Source organism: Kwoniella botswanensis, chromosome 1, assembly GCF_036426115.1.
Source record: "Kwoniella botswanensis chromosome 1, complete sequence".
Lineage (NCBI taxonomy): Eukaryota > Fungi > Basidiomycota > Tremellomycetes > Tremellales > Cryptococcaceae > Kwoniella > Kwoniella botswanensis.
Genome location: NC_088599.1, coordinates 4,232,466 through 4,249,037, shown reverse-complemented (window position 1 = coordinate 4,249,037; position 16,572 = coordinate 4,232,466). Strand labels below are relative to the sequence as shown.

The window sequence follows — 16,572 nt, the reverse complement described above, 5'->3', positions numbered from 1 at the left end:
AATTTAGGATTGGATCTGATGTACTGACGATAAACACCATTCTGTACGCACTACCATTCTGCCACATTTATAATAGATGAACAGAGGAGGAGAACGGTGCTGTACGAGTATCTGTCTGGTAATTGTAGTTCGGTGATCATATGGTCGACGTCCTGTCATGACTATCTCCTATTTATGGGAGAGGGAAAGCTAAGGTTAAAGGTAAAAAATTCAAGCTCAACGAGGAAGACACTGAGCTGGCCATATTGACCCGACATGTCACTCCTCAGTTTGATCCGGAGCACATGAACGTTCGATCACCACAATCGCTCAGAGACGTGGAACACAGAAAATCGACTTTCTCTGGATATGTATGAAGGTTTATATATTGGACAATCCAGCTTACGTCAACAAGAATATATCTGATATTTTCCCCATATTGTCAGCGATTAGAGCCCATGATATCAACAACAGGGTGATCGAAATTCGGTCGATGAAGGAGCCAATCGTACCAGTTGCATTGAAATAAAAGGATTCTCCGATCAGTCAGTTTATTCCGCCTAAGAGGGGAATTTAGATTGATTAAACTGATGTATATTTCAGTGTTCATCGCTGTTCATGACAATTGTAACCGACTTTGATTGAGTTCTTTATTACATGTCGAAAATGCTCATGGGTACGGTGAACAGTTGATCTTGATCTTTCTTCTCACGATCTATGATTAAAGAACAATTCGATGTTTTTCCTTTTCTTCGTGATTCGCTATGTATCATGATTTTACTGCCTCTTCACCCTATCTTTCACCCGCTCGGAAGCATCTTTCACCTTCCCTTGAGCGTGAGTCGCAGCTCTTGTCAGGCCACCCTGAATGACATGAAAAGCCATGGATTAGCTGATTGACACACACACATATTCGCTTTCCCCCCTTTTGCCCTGTGATCCTCCGTAAGACTAAGATTGCCTTCGTGTTCCGCCGAACCTTCCACTTGCCATTCCGTTACCCTCTTGCTCTTTATGTCCAGTATGCTCTTCTCCTTCTCCTTCATATTTACTCGGTTTCTGCCTTTTACCCATCCTGCCGGCACATTGCCCTCCCCTCCCATTTTCCACCTCCTGCCTCGGCTTCATTCTCACCTCACCTCGCCCTCATTCAGTCTCCATCTCTTCTCGATCCCGTTTCTCTTCTTTGTCGGACGTGTGCTTTATACGTATTCCACATTTCGTCCGTACACATCAAACAATTCGCCTCCTACCATCCCAATTTCCCAAAATTCTCTACCCTCCCCCGTGTTTCAATGATCAATCAACCAGAAAAAAAAGAAACTACGACTCACCTTCCCTACCCATCCTCTACTAGCCAGCCAGTTCACAATCTTCGGTGTCCACGCGACCGTCAACCCCGCTCTAACAGGCAACAACAACGTCTTATGAATGGCGTATGCTAGAGCTAACTCTGCCCAGAAGGTTTTACCAAACCATTTATTCTTCTCTTTATCAGCTGCACCTTCCATCCTCGACTTTTCCAGTTCCTCTGCTTTCTTCTCCTCATCTACTTTTTTCAGATTATCAGCTTCTTCTTCACCGTATCTCTTTACTCGGTAGAATTGGATGACACTGTCGAATATAGGTTCGATCTTCTCTGCTCCAAGTGTATGAACGGCAATGAATGTGAGTGAACAGTCGATTGTAGATAGGATGGTGTATATACCGAGAGCGTACCATCCGTATTTCTTGAAAAGGAGTTTGAGTCGGGCTGTCACGCTTGATGGATTGGGTGAGGGTTCAGAGGGTTCAGACTCAGCCTCGGACTGGGATTGGGATTGGGATTGGGACGATGAGGAGGTGTTGGCGTTGAGTCTGGATGATGTAGTTGAGAGTTGTCTAATAGTAATTCTACGTTGGAAGTGATGAGCTGTTATTGGAGTTCGGGAAGGGAAGAGAGCTCGACTGTGTATCTGTCGAGTGAGGGATGGAGAGTTGGATAGATGAGGGAGTGTCTTTGGGGTTAAGATCCTTGGTGCTCGAAGTATTGTACTGCGTGAGCTTGAGGCGAAAGTTGAGCGTAATATCGGTAAGGCGGACATTGCTGGTGGTGGTGGAGGTTGGTGAAGAGTGCTATTGAGTGGATGTTTAGTGTCCTATATCTGTTATATATCTGACATTCCTTGACCGCTCTCTACAAACGTTGTCGTTGTCATTTCGGCAGTCACCTCGTAACCTCGAAATTCTGACATATACAATAGCCGCGTCAAACACGTGGATCACCGAGGTAAGGAGATATCACTTTATGTAACGTTTGGCGGCGAATGCCTTTTCAGCTGGTTCCCCCTTGTAACGTGGTCGATCGACGGGAAACCAAAGGGAGCATTGAGACTTGAGTCTTGGCATTTCTCTGTTGTCATCCTTGCTTGATATTCGAAAGACATCATTGTATAAACCATTGAACCCAATCAAATTGATAATTGTATATACCATCAACACTCACCATGTTAAACCAGATGAAGAGGCGACTGTCTTTTTGTGTTATCTGCTGCGATTCCAATAAAACTCGACTGTATCCCCCCCGTGTTGACCGACTTGTGTGCCCCGTGTGAGGGTCAATAAACAATGCCAAGACTTCGACAACGGTTGTGGTTTCGTCGGTGGCTTCATCCTCCTCTCGTGTCACGCGTCCCCAATTAACAATGCTCTTACAGTAGTAAGGAGTAACAAAGGGAGTAAAGGTGATTTGTGATCTTATAACGGGGCGATGCGTTCTCTTGGCATCCGACTGGTCTACTACAACTACACTACCATCAACTGATCAGATCAAACAAATCTTTCTTCTCTTTTCTCTTTCTCTTTCTCTCTCCTCTTCGTCCTTTCCATCTCATACTTTTACTTTTACTTTTCATCTTTCCTCTTATTATATATAATCGACTATCACCCATATCCACCTAAACCTCTTGCCTTCCAACTTCTTACATAGTCATATCGAAGATCAGATCAAGATGTACCAACTCATCCCTCTACTAGCCCTTCTCCCTTCCCTCGCTCAAGCTCAAGTAACAGCTACGTTCCCCAACGGTCCTACCAACCCTGATAAACCAGAGTTCTACCCGATCGGTTCATACGTCAACTCGACCTCTGAATCGAGGTTGATCACCTTGAACGGTGTGGACGATTTCTGTCTTTGGGGTCCACCCGATCAATCGGGTGCCGCAGAGAACGAAATCGGTAATGTGGAACCTATCGTAGTCGCTTACTGTACCAAACCAAGGAACGGTGCTAGGTGAGTTGACTCCTTACCTCTCATTGAGTATGCGGGGTGTTGTGCTCGATAAATAGTCGATGTGCAAAACGAAGAAAAGGTTCATGCTGAAAGGCGGTCGAAGCGGCGGCGAAACAATCCTTGTTCATCAGATTGGGGATATATAGCTGACATGCGCATTGCTACACAACAGATTGATCCCAGACGGTGCTATCACGGCTGCTCACGTACGTACACTACCACCCTACTACCCGGGATAATCAGTACTAACTCAAGGGAAATATGGCAGTTCATCAAAACCCCCAACTACGTCCAAATCTACGGTTTCTGGGATGGTACCAAGGTAGGAATTGTGAGTGTTCTTTCTCCTACCTTTTCCTTTTGGTTGCCTCGCGTGTACTGACTTGGTCTCCCCTTTCCCCTCAGGTCGATGGTGACGCTGGTGGTGAACTCGATCCTCACGGTGCCGAGAATCTCGGTAACCCCATCGGTGGTAACGTCACCTCAAATGTCGGTGGTAGCGATGTCTTCTACGAAGAATGGATGTCGTTTGTGAGTTGTCTCACTTGGATTCTCCCATCACAAGTCGTCGTCACCATCTCCCACTATTCTTGCAGCATGAATTCAAGGAAGCTCTGAGCTCACGACCAAAATATTGCCAGATCTCTTACGACCAATTCTGTCTTCGAGTATGTACCGCTGAGACCGGAAACGTAACCGCCGCTCTCCAATGTGAACACGAACTTGATATCATGGGTTGTCAATTCGTCATGGCTATTGAGTGAGAGGATCTTCCCCTAAGATTACGTCCTCTTCACGAAGAAGGCTAATATGCCTTTCCCCTTTTGCAGAGACTTCTACCAATCCAACAACACTTTCACCGAATGTGAAGGTGAATCTGCCGCTCCTCCCGGACTCTACCCACAACCCGATGGCAGCTACTCCACTTTCAGACAACGATACACTGGTACTTACACCGCTGATGGTACCGTCGGTATGTTCACTGTTGGTCAAACCGTTACTCCATCTTCTGTTGCTTTGTAAGTAAGACCTTCATTCGTTGTGGCAATCCTACACAACAACGTACTGATCTGACCCAAACATCGAACTTGACAGCTATCCCGCCACCTCCAACTGTAAGACCTACTCCACCATCTCCAACGGAATCAACACCGGTGATTGGGCCGTAACTGCTACCCCCTCTGTCCTCGTCGGTGGATCCACTCAAGCCGGTTCGGTCGGTACCACTTCTCAATCTCGACCTGCTGGTGCTTCCGCTGCAGCTTCCACCTCAGGTGCCTCAGGTGCCTCAGGTTCTGCTTCAGCCTCCGCTTCCGCTTCCCGATCAGGTGCTTCAGGTTCAGCATCAGCTTCCGCCTCCGGATCAAGCACCCAATCCAATGCCAATGCCTCTGGCTCCAATTCCGCCGCCAAATTGACCGTTAACACCGGTTCTACCAATTTGCTTTTGGGCGCCGGTGTTGCCGTCGTTGGTATGTTGGTTGGTGCTGTCTCTCTCCTTTAGATATGATGACCACCACCTAGTATGTGAAGAAAGAAGTAGAATCGGTATCGGAGCAGCGGTAGGAAGATATATTTAGTTGGCAAAGTGGTTGAAGATTGATACGAAATGTCTTATATCATGACGATCAAGGTCTTAACGCATAACGTTTCTTTCACAAATGGACTTTTTTCCCGTTATTTTCATTATCATATATCACTCTCATTATGATCTTGTTTCCTTAGTATCGCATCCCGTCCCTTGCAGTAGCATGTTATATCCATGATGATATGTCACTCTGTGCATGTTCTCAGCATCACTCTGATCTATGATACTTGGCGAGCCTTTCATTCTTGGCGTATCGTCATGCCGAGACAAGGCCAATTACATCAATCCATGAAATCAAGTCGTGAACGGCTACACCGTATATAAGGGGTTCCTACACTATTCTGGATCGTCCATGTTGAGAATGCCCTCAGTCAGCTCATGCTATCTATCATCCAACACGTTTTCCCTTGAGATGTCTCTCTCCCGTCGCGCAACATTCCATTCCACCCTTATCGACGATGATATTCAACCTCTCACACCGGAAGAGATCCAGTCCTTTTTAGATGAACTGGACCACAACAACGATGGGATCATCCAATACAGTGAAGTCGAATCAGCTTTGGATAGGGTAAATGATGAATTGACACCTACCCCAAAACCACACAATATCAATCATCCTTCCAAAGAAGAACATGCTAGACATGCCTTTCTCCGTGAGTTGTTGGGTACCACGTCAGACACAAACCCCAGCTCGATCTCGAGAGATGAATTTGCAGATAGGATAGAACTGTGGAAGATACCTAGTATGACCCAATCGAGATCCACCGAAGAGGCCGACCTGGAATATATGAGCTCTATAGGTTGGTGGCGAAGGTTCAGATCATGGTGGGCAGTCAAAGGTCCTGAAGTCATGTTTCTAGTAATCGTATCAGCAAGCATAGTAGGAATGATGCTTTGGCAATCACTCAAGTATAGTCTCGATCCAGATTACAGAGCAGCCTTTGGATGGGGTGTAGTCCTAGCTAAAACTTGTGCTGGTGGATTATATTTCACAATGTTTTTCTTGATATCAAGTATGTCAAGGTATTTCTCAACATTCCTTAGAAGATGGTATTACCTCTCGAGATTCATCAATCCGGATCTCAGTCAATCATTTCATATCAAGATTTCGATCCTCGCTATAACGCTATCTACACTTCACGCAATAGGTCATTTAGGAGGTACATTCGTTTATGGATCGAAACTCGCTCGTCAAGATGCTGTAGCGGCGATCCTATCCCCCGAACTGGTTCCTCGACCATACCAGGCTTATCTTAGATCATTACCTGGAATTACCGGTTTAACAGCCCTAGGTTTATTCTACACATTAGCTGGGTTAAGTATTCCTCAAGTCCGAAAGTGGAATTACGAAGTATTCCAATTAGGTCATCTGTTAATGTACCCCATCATTGGATTGTTGATGGCTCACGGTACCTCGAGATTACTCCAATTCCCTATGTTAGGTTATTTCCTGGCGTTTCCTACCTTGCTTGTCCTTCTAGAGAGAGTGACAAGATTTTTTCTTGGGTTTGGTGGAGGTATACCAGCAAGAGTCAAAATGCTAGATTCGGATACAATCCAGATAACAATACCCATACATGCCTCTACCATTAAGATAAAAACCGGGATGAAATGGAAGTATAAACCAGGTCAATATATCTTCCTTCAAGCTCCAAAGGTTTCAAGGTTTGAATGGCACCCATTCACGATTTCAAGTTGTATCAACGATCAAGTTAAACTTCATATAAAGACAGATGGGAATTGGACCACTAGATTACGTCGTTTGATACCTCAAGATCAAACTGAAGGGGAGATAAGAGTAGGATTGAACGGACCGTTTGGAGCTCCCGCACAGAGGTTTTACGATTTCACGCATACGATCTTGGTAGGGAGCGGGATTGGAGTGACACCTTTTGCGGGGATATTGGCCGATTTGCAGGAAAGGGATGAGAGGTTACATGATACATCAGAGAGTGAGAAACATGGTCAAGGTGAGTGTCATTTGTTTTGGTGGATTCTTCACACATACTGTACACATCAGAGACTGATATAGTATATTTCCCTTTGTTTCTGGGAAGTAGGCAATGATCCCGGTGAGAAGACCAGTTCCAGTACCAGTGCAAAGACAGGAACAACCCTTGGTCAAACGCTCTCACGTACACTCTCACGAGCTCGTTCGCGTAGTCGTCGGAGATCTACTATTTCACCTTACCCATCGGATTATCGTCGAGTCGATTTCCACTGGATGGTAAGGGATAAGAATCATCTGGGTTGGTTTTCGAACTTACTCAATTCGATATCTCAATCACAAGAATATCATCAGTCACCCACACAACATCAATGCGTGCATCCTCATCTGGACATACGATTACAAACTCATGTTACGGCTAAACGTCAATCGTTGACAACCCACATCTACCGATGGCTTCTGGAAATACATCGAACCGGAGGAATACCCACACTCGCCCTTGACGGGTCTTATTAATGGCAGTGCGTTTGGTAGACCTGACTTCATCAAGATTTTGGATAGGCACTATGAAGATATGGTAGAGTATCAAAGATCAACCACTCAAATGGGAGACGAAGGCAGAGCTGGCAGAGCCGGCTCGAAGCTGAAAGACATTATCAAAGTCGGAGTGTTCTTCTGCGGGGCGCCGATGATAGGTGAGATATTGGCTGATAGATGTAGAGCATTGAATAAGAGGGGTGAAGAAGAGGGAGTGGGTATAAGGTATCATTTCATGATAGAGGTTTTTGGCTAAGAATACGTGTGATGCATGTATGTACAGTATAGTATAGGTCATTTGCCATACAGTTGGTGAACAAGCGAGAATGTCGTTTGCAGGCATGCAGGGAGTATCGAAGATAAGGACCTGTATCGAAACGAATTCCACTTGCTCGTGTCTGATGAGTTACGGCCAGCAAGCACTTTTTTGATCTTGTACCTACAGGAATTTAGTCCATTTGGATTTGGCCTTTCTAACCGGACAGTCCAGTCGGGTGCACTTGTCATGAGGGAAATTACGATAAAACTAGTGGACGGACTTCGCCTATCGTCTATGGCTGGGGCTTATCGAATAACCGACGACCTTATCTCTGTCACAATGGCGATCTTTCCCATGGGTCTGTACCTACGAGTACACTAGTGCACTACGAGCACTATGACGATTCCTGTATTTAAGTGGGAACAGTGGATATGGTCAATCAATGATAGTTTGTCCTTCCTCGACATTCCATCCAATTCAAGATGGCACCTATCGCTACTACCACTCAGGATATCGCAGCCGATACCATTCAATCTGTGAAAACAGCTTTATCGGCATCAACAGCAACTCCAAAGATAACAACTTCTCACCCGCTTGACCCTTTATCGGGAGATGAGATCAAAGCTGCAGTCGAGGTCATCAAAAGTCATGTCCAACAAGTCGACTCAGAAGCTAAAATCTGGTTCAAGGTGCGTTTGATAATCAATACTTCCAAGTCAGTGTGGATGACAAGCTGATATGTATTTGAAACAAAATAGCATGTAACACTACATGAACCTCACAAAGTTGAGCTGGTGAAATACCTCTTGGCTACTAGAGAGAGATCTGCGACAAAGGATCTACCAAGGGAAGCAGCAGCGTTAATCTCTCGAACCACATCTGGCGGAGTGAAGTACTACGAGTACATCGTCTCGCTCGAATCAGACTCCGTCGTGTCGTGCCAGGTAGTTTCGGATTTGGACCATGCTCCGTTAGATGCAGATGAGATGGTTGCTGCCGAAGAGGCCTTGCTACAAGATCCAGAATTTGCAAAAGTGGTAGAGAAGTTGAGATTACCTGAAGGAGCTGTTGTCGTTGCTGATTCTTGGCCTGTAAGCTTGTTTTTTTCTTTCTTCCACACTCCCCCTCGACATTATAGACATAGCTGATCAGGGAACATGGGTTAGTATGGATGCGATACAGTCGATGAACTACCTAGACTTATCCCAATGATGACATACTAGTATATCTTCTTCATCACCTAATCTTCCAAGGTGGTCCATACTGACAAATATGTATAACACTTTAGTCGAACATCCTCTGATCTCGATAGCAACCACTACGCCACTCCCCTTCCTCTCATTCCAGTGATGAATCCAGCAACTATGAAACTCCATTCTGTCGAGTACACTCCCATATATGGAGGGGAATCAACCGAGACCATCGAATCTTTGTGGTCTAAAGGCGAGAATTTCCCATGGGAAAAACATCAGCCTCACGAATACAAACACGATCTACAAGCTACTATCAGAGGAGGATTGGAATCATTAGAAGTGGTACAGAAGAATGGACCGAGTTTTAAAGTTGATGGAAGGAAGGTTGAATGGCAGAAATGGGAATTTGTAGTTGGATTCAACGTAAGTGACTGAATGCTATAGCAAAACGACAAAACGGACCAAGGTATACATATAGCTGATGAGATTGATCAATGGTCGTAGTACAGGGAAGGCCTTACCTTACATGATATCAGATATGACGGGAGGGATCTGTTCCATAGATTATCAATCTCTGATATGTGAGTGAAATCGGAACTCTACCATGAGCCTTTTGTACTAGATCTTATTAACGTTAATTGATATGTATGTATAGGACTGTACCATATGGAGATCCTCGTACTCCGTAAGTTGACCTTCAACTGATGCTTCGATTGCAATCATGCTAACTCTACACCAGATACCACCGTAAACAAGCTTTCGACTTGGGTGATGTCGGTGCTGGAGTATGCGCCAACCAACTTGACCTCGTTCGTCCCGCTTATTGTGGTGTCTGCTCACAAGGTGCCCAGCTGATGAATGATTATATCTTACAGGGCTGTGACTGCCTGGGATCCATCCATTACTTCTCTGCTGATATGGTCACCTCCAAAGGAGATGTCAAGAGGATGAACAACGTTGTGTGCCTTCACGAGCAAGATGAAGGTATAGGATGGAAACGTGAGTATTATTACTCCCTCTAGTGGACTGAAAGCTGACAGTTATGATGTAGACACCAACTTCCGGACTGGTAAAGCATCCGTTACCAGAAGTCGGGTCTTGGTCATTCAGATGATAATTACAGTCGCGAATTACGAGGTAGGTAATCACCTATTGCCTGTACACAGCTGACCGTTTCATTAGTATATCTTCGCATGGAAACTTGATCAAGCAGCCAACATCCATCTTGAAACTCGAGCTACAGGTATCTTATCCACTGTAGCTATCATGCCAGGAGAGACCAGTCCATACGGTACTATCGTTAATCCCGGTGTACTGGCCCCCAATCACCAACATATCTTCTCGGTCCGGATGGACCCTGCCATCGGCGGATTGGGAGAGGGAAATACGGTCGTTCAGGAGGATTCGGTCCCTATGGCTTATGATCCTAGGAGCCCTCCGAAGAACAATCCGTGGGGTGTGGGATACACTGTCGAGAAAACACCCATGGAGAAAAGTGGGTTCGTAGATGCTGCACCACACAAGAACAGGGTATTCAAGGTAAGTCCAAGTCGATTCATAATATACTACGAGCTATCTACAGAATATCAAGATACACGAGCTCATAAAACATACTACTTTAGATTATCAATCCCAATAAAACGAATCCTGTCAGTGGAAGAAATATCGGATACAAGCTTGTACCCCAACCTTCACAACTCATGTTATCTCACCCTGAGAGTGTAGGATTCGCAAGAGCGGAATTGTAGGTGTATTTCCTGTGTGGGTGTGTTCATCCGAGAAGTCATAGCTGATATGAGTGTTATATGATAGTGCTGATCATCATATCGTAAGTTATTTTAGGCTCTCACAAACAAAGTCTTCCAAGCTCATATTTTCTCCGTAGTGGGTCACCAAGTACAAAGATGGAGAACTGTTCTCAGGTGGTCAATATACCAACCAAAGTTCAGGTAATGCAAGAGGTATCAAATCTTGGGTTGCGAGACAAGATAATGTTGCAAATGACGAGTAAGCTTTACGCCTTCCCTTCCCTCGTTTCCGCCCATCAATCTCATAGTATGCTGATTTTGTAATCTTCAGCTTGGTACTCTGGCACACATTCGGTTTGACACACAATGTAAGTCGCTCTTTCCGTTCTCCCAATCCACAAGCACTTTTACATCGTGCCCCCTGCTGACTCCATGATTTACCAAAAGACCCGAGTCGAAGACTTCCCCGTCATGCCTTGTGAAACTCAGACAATCTCTCTCAAACCGGTTGACTTCTTCACTGCTTCTCCTGCGATCGACGTGCCACCAAGTACACAAGCTTTCAATAAGAGTACTTTGGTCAACGGCTCATGTGGTTCTTGCCATTAAGCGGAAGAGTTGTATCGGTTCTAAAGTTTTATTCAGTAAGCCAGTTCTGTATCCGGTTGTGACATGAATGCCTATCGATGAAACGACGATCTAGCAGAAGGTGTATCTCGAGGTCTGTTATTTACAGCTGTACAAGTCGCCTGAGCTCTTTTCAACAAAATAAACCTGAGGACTATCTGCAAGGGTGTTCAAGATGCTTGCAGTCGAGTTAGCTGAATGATCCTAAGCTTATGAATCGACAAGGAGAGACACATGATTGAGCGGTTGAAGGCTATCTTCACGATACGGAAAAAATGAAAAAAATGGACGATTCACTTGGATATCTTCTGCATGTACAGGCACCCAATCCTACAACTGATCAAAGCTGGATGTACAGCTACCCAATAACCTTCACAATCTTTTCCAAAGCCACCAAAGTAGCTTCATCGTGACCGATATATCCACTGACTTGAAGTGAGATGGGGGCCTGTGTGCCAGAAGACCCGTCAGCTAGATCCCTAATCGGTAAGATCCGTATTGACTTACCCCTGACGACTGCTCAGCGTCATAACTCTCCCAAATAATCTTCTCACTCTCATTAGAAGGTGTGTACGAAGTATCCTTGGCGTCTTTGGTAGCATCGACGAATTGACCCGTTGGGAAAATCGCAGATGGGTAATTGGTCAAATTCCAGAACGAAGTATACTGAAAGTTGTTGTCAGTCGTGAGGTTTCACGTTCACCAATAACGATGATTTCACTCACGTTCCAGTATTTAGCAGTTCCCAATGCAGGTGCAGGGGTAGGTGAAGGTGGGGACAGGACCACATCTACACCTGAGGCCTGCCAATGCTCCGCTTGTGCCTTACGGAACTCGTCTCGTCTTGCCGCAAGAGCGAGGTATTCTTCCAAACTAAGTTCCTTACTCCAATCAATGATCCATTGGGAGAGTGGAAGCATCGGTTCGCCAACTTTGTCAAGATGTTCTCTTACCATCGCACCTCCATCAGGCCAGTACAATTTACTCTTTCATGACTAATCAGTGCAAGTCGTTTCAGCTGGAAGTGGCTGGCTTACGATGATATCCCAAGCTTCTGCAGCGAGAATGCATTTGTATGGAACCACCTCGAATAGCCCAGAAGCTTCAAGCTTGGCTGCGATCTCTTTGAGAGCTCTTTGCATAGGTGCAAGGGGTTTGACTACTCCATCGTCAAGCATGATACCTACTCTGATCTTCGCTTGAGGGAAGATAACATTGTAATTCCAAGGTTTCACCTGTACGCTGTTGTGCGTTGGTTTCGTCAGCCACATGATCACCAGTCAGTCTATAACTCACGTTGGATCTCTAAGCCATGGTTTGGATCCAACCATCACTTCCATATACAGTTTCAAATCCTCCACCGATCTCGCCATGGGACCATGCGTACAGATGATCCCCTCATATCCTGCTGGACACATTGGCATCTGACATCCGCCAGCTGGAACACGGTAGATGGAGGGTTTGAACCCGTATATACCACATGCAGCAGCCGGCTAATCCATTAGAGCCAGACATCAGTGAAAATTCTCTGATCCCAGATTGGTTGACGACACGACTTACTGCTCGGATAGATCCACCAATATCCGTCCCAACACCTAAACATGAACCTTTCATTCCCATCACAGCTCCCTCACCGCCACTAGACCCGCCTGAGGTGAGCTCAGGATTATAAGGGTTCGTGGTGGTACCAAGGTAACAACTTGTTTCGAGGTGCATAATGGTTTGCGGTTGGGTCGTTTCTGTATCCTGAGTCAGCAACGCTCATATGAAGGAAGCGTAAGAGATATATGAGATATGACGCCAGACAGTACTCACTGACGTAAAATACAGCTCCAGCTTCTCTCAAAACAGAGACGAGATGAGCATCTTCCTCAGCGATGGTATTTCCGACCATATCTAGGAACCCAGAGGGGGAGTCGTGTCCTTTGATGTCCATGTGATCCTACATCAGTCATCAGTCAGTGATCCTGAACTAAGAACACAGGTAGATGCTCACCTTGATAGAGATGGGAAGGCCATGCAATGGTCCAACGGGCTTTCCAGTCTTCTCCAACTGCTCGTCCAGCAATTTAGCCCGTTCAAGCGCTTCATCCATGAACATCTCGGTGAGACAGTTGGTAGCTTGCTGGGCGATCGCGGCCGCTTTGCAGTATGCCGTGGTAGCTTGGACCGAAGTATATTTTCGAGAGGCAAGAGCATCTCTCAATTTGGTTGCTGAGAGGTTGATGATTTCCAATTCTTCAGGCGAAAGAAGGCCATTCGAGGTGATCAAGGAGGTTCGATCTTTGGGAAGTGGATAGGCAGACTTGGGGAGGAGATATTCGCTTGGAATGGTTTCGTCTCGCGCTGCGATGGCTTTGGCAGCTAGAGCTGGGTAGTCGAGGACTCTGGTTGGTGACATTGTGCTGTTTGTGAAGGTGACGATGATCCCGAGGAATGAGTGTGTGGCCAAGACGAAACTGAGATCAGGTGTGAGGAGGGGCCATAGAGGTAGCTTGATGATGTATTCTTATCTTCTTGCGAGATGCCATTCCACTTATCTATACTACGCCAATTGCTACCTATCGAAGATCCCTTATCATGGTGCACATGACTTATCTACTCAATTTCTCATGCTAGTTTCGATGGTTCTCGCTTGTAGAATATCACCGGGCTGGACATCGATTCTGGGATCAGCAGGTCATGTATACCTCGAGTACGATATCTAGACTTGCGGAGATGCAAGCAGGGTGGTTGATCCGGATGTAGATGGTTCTGATGCTATCTCCCGTTTCTCGTTCGGGGAATTCAGATAAATTAAGGTTCTCGGTTATAAGATCTTAGATCATTCAGCTCTTAGAATTGCCCAGATATTCGGACCATCTTCTTATCACCTCATCTCATACATATATATTCATATCCATCCCCACATGATATGTTTCTCACCATGAGATGCGTACCACTAACGAGCAAACCAATCACACGAATATGGAACTCGGCAGTCGAGAACTACCTATCCCAGGATCAGTCGTCCTCGTTGACAAGGATGGTCATCAAACTCAGCACGCCGAGGGAAGACATAATATCGATGTAGTACTTTCACCTAAACCAAGTAACGACGTGAATGATCCTTTGCGATGGTCTTGGAAGAGGAAACAACTGGCTCACTGGATGTTAGTAGTCTGTAAGTGCAGAATCACAATATTAGAAGACGAACAAGTCATATGCTTACATTACAATGCACCACGGCAGACGTGATGACGAATGGTATCGCTCTTTGTTCGCTGTACTCTGTGCTTTCACCCGTGTCTGAAGCGACTGGTATCAGTCTGAGTACTCTCAATGCTGGTACAGGATATAGTGAGTCATTCTCAAACGTAAGAGAAGTTCACTGGCTGACTTCGGTCCTGTAGTGTTTTTGTGTAAGTGCAGACTTTGACCAGAGATCGACAGCAATGACTGATCAGCCGATTTACCAGTACTTGGTTATGGCGGACTTATCACTCAACCGCTGGCGATGATGTTTGGAAAAAGACCCATGTATCTGATCTCCCAGCTTGGCACAGTCGTAAGTACCTACCGGAGCCGCCAGTTCGTTAAATCCGAAGTACGGCTGATACTGGATGTATTTCAGGCCGTAGTCATCTGGATGGCCTTCATCAAGTCTGAATCGGAGTGGTGAGCGAGTTGTTCATATCTTTCCGTACTGAGTGGGCTGCTGACGAGCTGTGAGTATCTGTGTCAGGCTCGCAAACAAGGTCATACAAGGGCTCTTCGCCTCTCCAATCGAGATGTTGGTCGAAGTCTCCATCGCCGATATCTTCTATGCGCACGAAAGAGGTTTCTACGTTGGTGTATACGGTATGACCTTGTTTGGCAGTAATTTTCTCGCACCTATTTGGGCTGGTGTGAGTGTTGAGAGCAGACTCTGTCTGTTTATGGACGAGAACACTGACACGCTGGTTTCAGTTCGTGAACGATGCGCTGGGATACAAATGGGTCTTCTACATTTCGGCAATCCAGTGTGCCGTTGGCACTCTCATCATGTTCTTTTTGATGGAAGAGGTGAGTCGGTAATCAATCACTGCGTCGGCTTCCGCTGATAAGCAAGTAGACGAACTATAATAGAGGAACTTCAGAACTGGTGGAAGAGCACGATGGATCCGCCCAATCTGATACGGAGAGACCAGCATTGTACACAGACAAGCAGAGTAACGAGAAAGACCTTCCTTCAGTCCAGGTCCGACAAGCCTCCCTAGAAAGCCGCAGCTCTTTGACTGGGACCCCTTATTCCTATGTCAGGAGACTAAGGATGTTTGATCAGATCTATTGCAGTACAAAAATGGGATGGACGATGATCTGGAGGCCTATCGTGCTCCTTCGTTTCCCGGTCATCCTTTGGTAGGTGAATACTATAGCAAACGCAAGCCAGACTTTGGCTGATTATATTTCAGGTCCGGATTTCTGTACGGATCCGCATTGGTATGGTACAACGTTCTCAATGCTACAGCCTCTATCCTATTCACCGATTTATACGACTTCTCAGCTTCAGCCGTGGGTCTGGTCTACTTTGGACCTTTGGTCGGATCAGCGGTAGCGTAAGTGAGCGAGCCTTGACTTTGTACGTTTGCTGATAGCTTGTATAGAGCTCTTTGGAGTGGTTGGGTTGGCGATCGATTCACCATGTGGATGACTAGAAGACAAAAAGGGGTTCGAGAACCTGAGTATAGACTATGGCTTCTCACCTTGAACGCCATCATCTGTCCTGTCGGATTGATTCTTTGGGGTGTTGGAGCGGCTAAGAACGTACATTGGATGGGTCTCATCTTCGGAGGCGGCATGGTCGCTTTCACTTCAGCTAGTGGAGGTGCAACTGCTATCAACTACGCCATCGACTCATATAAGGATTTGTCAAGTGAAGTAATTCTAGCGGTGGTCCTAGTCAGAGTGAGCTTGAACCCATTGTTTTTGGCTTGCCTGTCAAATTAGCTGATTGGTTCTTGTCAGAACTCCATGGGATTCGCCATTGTAAGTTGGACCTGGTTGATGAGCACCAGAGGTTGCATCGAGCTTACTGAGTATATTCAGAGTTACGGAATCACCCCATGGTTGGACAGTATGGGATATCAAAATACGTTTATCACTGCTGCTATGGTTGGTCTCGCAGCCTACATCTCGTTCCTTCCTGTTGTCAAGTGGGGGAAATCCTGGCGTAAAGCCTCTCGTGAATTATACTGGAAATATGTTGAGGCGGGTGTCATTGGGCACTAATGCTAACTCTTGGTAGTATTATTGTATTGGTGCAATGTAAAAAGGAGAATTTCTCGTTTGAATATCTTGTAAATGCATTCCTTGTCTTATCTTTCCCATAGATTGCAAGCTCCACCCCCTCTCTGGGCTTCTGCCTAGGTCAATCTCAGAGACCCTTAATGAACATTTATCT

General features: G+C 45.8%; 6 protein-coding genes across 6 annotated transcripts; 4 read left to right on the top strand and 2 right to left on the bottom strand.

The window, feature by feature from the left end:
* Nucleotides 1-756: 756 nt before the first annotated feature.
* On the bottom strand, nt 757-2,063 carry L199_001613 (uncharacterized protein; the record flags this gene model as incomplete). Its single annotated transcript, XM_064887366.1, has 2 exons — nt 757-843; nt 1,314-2,063. 2 exons carry the CDS (start codon nt 2,061-2,063, stop codon nt 757-759), a joined length of 837 nt encoding a protein of 278 aa, XP_064743438.1.
* A 906-nt stretch (nt 2,064-2,969) lies between these two features.
* L199_001612 (uncharacterized protein) lies at nt 2,970-4,754 on the top strand (the record flags this gene model as incomplete). Its single annotated transcript, XM_064887365.1, has 7 exons — nt 2,970-3,250; nt 3,423-3,456; nt 3,519-3,581; nt 3,656-3,781; nt 3,892-4,010; nt 4,081-4,269; nt 4,346-4,754. The coding sequence occupies 7 exons, from the start codon at nt 2,970-2,972 to the stop codon at nt 4,752-4,754; spliced, it is 1,221 nt and encodes a 406-aa protein (XP_064743437.1).
* A 496-nt stretch (nt 4,755-5,250) lies between these two features.
* Nucleotides 5,251-7,579, top strand: L199_001611 (uncharacterized protein; the record flags this gene model as incomplete). Its single annotated transcript, XM_064887364.1, has 3 exons — nt 5,251-6,808; nt 6,899-7,292; nt 7,348-7,579. The coding sequence occupies 3 exons, from the start codon at nt 5,251-5,253 to the stop codon at nt 7,577-7,579; spliced, it is 2,184 nt and encodes a 727-aa protein (XP_064743436.1).
* A 485-nt stretch (nt 7,580-8,064) lies between these two features.
* Nucleotides 8,065-11,132, top strand: L199_001610 (uncharacterized protein; the record flags this gene model as incomplete). The annotated part of the gene is made up of 15 exons (XM_064887363.1): nt 8,065-8,271; nt 8,341-8,673; nt 8,749-8,804; nt 8,871-9,198; nt 9,280-9,356; nt 9,431-9,460; nt 9,515-9,584; nt 9,651-9,774; nt 9,827-9,912; nt 9,958-10,314; nt 10,398-10,519; nt 10,588-10,603; nt 10,661-10,782; nt 10,855-10,891; nt 10,971-11,132. The coding sequence occupies 15 exons, from the start codon at nt 8,065-8,067 to the stop codon at nt 11,130-11,132; spliced, it is 2,127 nt and encodes a 708-aa protein (XP_064743435.1).
* A 376-nt stretch (nt 11,133-11,508) lies between these two features.
* Nucleotides 11,509-13,551, bottom strand: L199_001609 (uncharacterized protein; the record flags this gene model as incomplete). Its single annotated transcript, XM_064887362.1, has 8 exons — nt 11,509-11,598; nt 11,658-11,816; nt 11,876-12,136; nt 12,188-12,392; nt 12,447-12,643; nt 12,711-12,889; nt 12,966-13,092; nt 13,147-13,551. 8 exons carry the CDS (start codon nt 13,549-13,551, stop codon nt 11,509-11,511), a joined length of 1,623 nt encoding a protein of 540 aa, XP_064743434.1.
* Nucleotides 13,552-14,117: 566 nt separating this feature from the next.
* On the top strand, nt 14,118-16,400 carry L199_001608 (uncharacterized protein; the record flags this gene model as incomplete). Its single annotated transcript, XM_064887361.1, has 11 exons — nt 14,118-14,313; nt 14,382-14,489; nt 14,597-14,697; nt 14,764-14,807; nt 14,875-15,037; nt 15,099-15,194; nt 15,244-15,530; nt 15,584-15,727; nt 15,776-16,076; nt 16,137-16,157; nt 16,218-16,400. The coding sequence occupies 11 exons, from the start codon at nt 14,118-14,120 to the stop codon at nt 16,398-16,400; spliced, it is 1,644 nt and encodes a 547-aa protein (XP_064743433.1).
* Nucleotides 16,401-16,572: the final 172 nt, after the last annotated feature.